This window comes from Pteropus vampyrus, unplaced genomic scaffold (assembly GCF_000151845.1).
Source record: "Pteropus vampyrus isolate Shadow unplaced genomic scaffold, Pvam_2.0 Scaffold16, whole genome shotgun sequence".
NCBI classification, from domain to species: Eukaryota; Metazoa; Chordata; class Mammalia; order Chiroptera; family Pteropodidae; genus Pteropus; species Pteropus vampyrus.
Window position 1 is genome coordinate 3,706,053 of NW_011888797.1, and position 4,743 is coordinate 3,710,795.

The window sequence follows — 4,743 nt, forward strand, 5'->3', positions numbered from 1 at the left end:
CATACCGTCTGGGGGATTTGATTCAACTTTGAGCACCACTTTTTAAGAGAGGCAGAAACTTGGTCACTTTCCCAGCCAGTCCCTGGCAGTGATTTATGTTTGGTTCCATCCTTGAAATAAATACTGGCAGGTACATCACCTGGCTTTGACCAGGATGAATTTCAGAACAGGACACATGACAATAGTCTCATCCCCTGGCCCAAAGATAAAAATAGTCAGAAAATAGGGCCTCTGCAGAAAAGAGTCAATAGAAGTCAACAGTTAGACTCCTTCAGGGCGTTCCCACCCTAAGCATCCACCATTCAAGTTCAAGGAACGAAGTCTGTGGAGGGAAAAGGACAACCCTAAGTGCCTGCCTTGTTGCAGGTTGCCTGGTTCCAAGTTATTCAAAAGCTTGTTCTCCATCTATCCCAAGAACAGAATCAAGATGTGGGTTTGTGCCATAGCCAAAAGGATTTTGATTAGATTGGAAATAGAGCTTCCCAATAGCTACCTTTGAATGGAATCCTCTACTATTTTCTCTGGGTTTAGTCAAATCTATCTGCTCTGTATGATTTACGGTATTTTTGATTAAGTCTATTAAAAGCACAAATGCATTCTCTGGAAAGTATTTAGGGCTAGCAAAGAATAGAAACTGCTGGCACCTTCTGGAAGTCTCAGTTTTCACCAGGCTGAACCCATAGCTGCCTTTGGGCATGTATGTTTGGATTTGGGGGCATGTGTGTTTGGATTTTAGAGGTTTAATAAAGAGCACCCTGTACTCGTTTGTGTCTAGGGTCCCTGCAAGAAACAGAATTTATTCCAATGGTTCAAATGGGGAGACTTTAATGAAGAAGCTACTACAGAGAGATAGGCCGGGCTAAGAAAAAGAACAAGTTATGCTGAGGCACCCAGGGAGAGGCGATGGTGGGAAACCTTTACTGCCCCCAGGACCAAGGAGTCATGGGGAGTGGAGTGCGGGGTGGGGAGTAGAGTTACCGGAACCCAGTGGGAGTGGGAAGAGTAGAAGAAGTGACAATCATTAGGAGCTGTGGGGATGTCCCCTAAGCAGAGAGAGAGCAGGGAAAAAATACTTTGACCTTGCTCTCCTCCTCCCCACCAATTTCCTGCTAGTGCCTCCCATTAGCCAAGATCAAATGGAAGCATACAAGGGAGCCTGAGAGATCATCTCTCGAAGTCTACTTTCTGGAGCACAGGACCCAGTATAGAAGGTCAGAGAATGGATCTGGAGAGATTTGGATGTACACTCCCCTTGCCTTCCCCCTGAATTCAGAACCAATGGAGAAAGAAGTCTAGGAGTCTGAAAGCAGAGATTCAGGGTTTAGCCTCATTACTGCTAAGCTCATTGGAGAACAGAGACTTCATCCTAATCCTTCATCCTTGGTACAGGGGGACAACTACAATGTCCCCTCAAGGTCAAATGCTTCTCTATGCAGCAGAGAGTTGATCACAAGCCTGAGGCTTGTGAACAGTCTGACCCTAAAAGAAGGAGATAAGGGAGCTGAGCAGGGTGGGGAGTAGTCAGTAGGGAGTGGGAGGGAGACCAGAAGTGTTGTTCTAGTGGAACCCCCTTCTCAGAGAGGAAGTGTGAGGCCAGAGAGAGCAGTCCCCTGCTCCCTCCTACAAGGGCACCTATGCTGATCTGCCATCTTCTCTTCCAGGGCACTTGTGTAAGCTGTTCTCTGGTGCACTGGAGCAAATGTCCTGCTAACTCCGAGCCCACAGTGAGTGTGACAGCTTCACGAAACCACACATCACCCAAGCAACTTTACTGATGTGGTTTCTCATCCTTTCTACCTTTCTCTTAAAAGATATTAACTCCAACTGGGGTAATATAAGATTGGCTCTTAGCCTTCTATGTGAGGGATGGTAAAAAAGACAACCCACAGATCCATGTTTAAATCCTTGCTCGTGAACCCTAAGTAAGTTGCTTTAACCTTTTCACACTAATTTCCTATATCTGTTAAGTAATAATAATAACCACAGCAACAGACTTAGCAAAGAGTAAAAACTCAAGCACAATGTATAAATCAAGTAGCCATTCTGTCAAGTTTATTCCTTTTCTACTTTTCCCTCTTAAATAAAATTCAACGTTTTATTTAAGAGGCAAAACTTTACCTCCCTACTCAGGGTCTCCAGCTGGGCCTCAGAATTAAGTCGACATAAAATAGATTAACAGGAAAAAAGCATACAGATTTTTACACCTACAGGGGAGCCCCCATAGGAGAATGAAGACCTAGAGAAGTAGCAAAACCCAGTGCTCATATAGCAGGTTGAGGATGAACAAAGAGAGGCAATTTTGGAAAAGTAACTAAAACGTATGGGGAGGCTAAAGGAAGATCAGTTATTTTAACAGGACCCGTTTGTACAGATCTTTCTTGGCTTCAGCCGCCCATCCATGGTGACAAGATATTCCTTTTCTCCTGATACAGGGAGGACATTTTTCATGTGGGAGTTTTATCCCCTGTTTTCAGAAAGAAAAGGAGAGATTGAAGTGTCCCTTTTGTACCTACTGTTTTTCAGTTACCTTTAGCTCAAAATAATCCTCATGCCAAAGTGGCATACTTTGGAATGGCGTATTCTGTCACCTTTTATTCATATTTGCTCTTCTCAAGCATTGTTCTAGAGAGAAATATCAAGGAAATGGCACCAGAACCGTCAAAACCTTTCAAGTTTGATTGAATTCCACACACGTCTATTGAGGACTATAATGCTGGTTCTAGGGGCCAAAAGATGAATAAGATACAGTTTGTTTTATTTTGATTTTGTCTTGAGAGGCTTTGATCTAAAAAGGAAGACAGACAGTTGTATAATAATTTATAATTTGTATGCCACGTATTCATGCAAAAAGCAAAGCGTCCTGAGATAAAGTTGATAGAAATCTCTGCCTATAAGTTCATCCTAAGAAGGAAACTCCCAACCAGAAGTTTCATTCAAGACTAGAATAAGTCACTAAGGAAGGCGATGGGCTCTTTAATGCAGTCCTATCGTGAAGCATTTAAGAAAGCAACACATGAATATTAAATAGACACAGGTGTTCAGATATTTATTTTGCTTAGTGAAACCCTGAGTCCTTCCGCATGCTCTCAACCAGGGGATATGGAGAGGGAGGAGGAATAGGACATCGCATTGGCTAGCATCACAGCGGCTGTGATGCTCTATGCCAGACATGGTTCAAAATGCTTTATGCAGCAAACCTTTGAGGTAGGTATATTATCATCATGACGGTGTGTCATGGGAGGATTGAGGCAGAGTAACATAAAACACCTCGCACAAGGTCACTCTGCTAACCCGTGGCAGGACCATGATCCCACCTTACCTTGCCTCACCCCAAGGAAGGAGGGAAAAGAGAGGAAAGAAAGTAATGAGACACATGGGTTGGAGCCCAAAATCCCCCAAAACTGCCTCTCCCATGCTCCCATGATCTACCGTGGTTAATTATTCTCCGACCCAACGAAAGAACCAAATATTCCTTCCTCAACAAATATATCTCAGATTTTAGGGTTTTATAGTTTGTGAAATTCTCAATACCATCTTCTTGAACAAGAGCCTAATGAAGGGATAAGCTCAACATCAACATTTATGTTACATAAAATCAGAACCAGGGACTAATGCTTAAGACAAAACTTGAAATCAGTATTATTGTCCCGTTTCACAGATTAGGCAGCGGAGGCCCACAGAGACGACATGACTTGCCTGTGATATCCTAAAGTTGGTAGGTGGTAAGGCAGGTCCCATTCTCCAAACTTGCCATCTGCTACCTGTGTTCCTTAGAAAAGTGATTTAACCTATTTGGGCCTCAGTTTCCTCATCTGTAAAAAAGGATGAAAAATATCCACATGGAGTTGAAGATCGATAACCTCATTTGTGCAAGATGTCTGGCCCTAGTAAGTTCCCAATACATTATAGTTCTAGGTAATTATAAGTGGACATGGGAGTTAGAGAATGGAACGATGCACTTAAATCTGTCCCCTATCCCCTACTCCTGAGAGAAAAACTCAGACTCTCTCTAGTCTTTTTGATGGCTCTCTCTATAAATTAGAAATAGACTCTTTACTGACTCCAAAATTTCTATATAAGAGGAGCTTAGGGGTGGCAGTTCATTAAAAGGGGAGACTAAGCCATATCTAGAATGGACAGGAACGTGTTCCTTGATCGATTAGCAGTATCTGCCACTGCATGAGAAGGGGCAGAAAGATACTCGTGTCCTGCGCCATGCAAACCCTGGCCTGTATTCTACCAACGAGGAAGCGGAGTACCTAAAGATGGTGACCAAGCTCTGACCAGGACCCACATGTGCTGGTGTCTGGAGCAGCTTCCTAATGTCGTTGGTGACATGGAAGTAGAACATCTAGTGTATGTAGAAGCCAAGGAATGCCCAGAGGACCTCAAAGCAGACTGCAATGCGTTTCCTCATTGGTTTCTTCCAGGCACTTTTCACACACAGATGCGTCTACACCGGCAAAACAAGGAGCCTGAAGAGTGGCTGTGCCAAATACTGCAATGCCACTGTGAAGGTGAGGAGGGTGTGTGGCCGGAGCCCTCATCCAGGCCACCAGTGATCACACAGAAGCCAGCAGGATGGGGCCATGCTCTTGGGCCCAAGGTTCTGTGCAGCCACGGGTTGCCTGTGGGCCTTGTCAATGCCTTACTGCAAGGCCGTTGAAGGGCAGATTCTCTCTGTGGCAGCCAGGCCACCCCCTTCCCCGTGTCCACCCCTCCCATGGTGGCCTATCACTCTTA

The 4,743-nt window shown here is 44.4% G+C and overlaps 1 protein-coding gene across 1 annotated transcript in view; it reads left to right on the plus strand.

Annotated features, from left to right (window-relative positions):
• Positions 1-4,743, plus strand: part of STAB2 (stabilin 2) — a 151,462-nt gene that overhangs the window by 52,066 nt on the left and 94,653 nt on the right. The window contains 2 exon segments of the mRNA XM_023527450.1: positions 1,662-1,724; positions 4,431-4,517. Coding sequence (XP_023383218.1) covers positions 1,662-1,724; positions 4,431-4,517 — 150 coding nt within the window.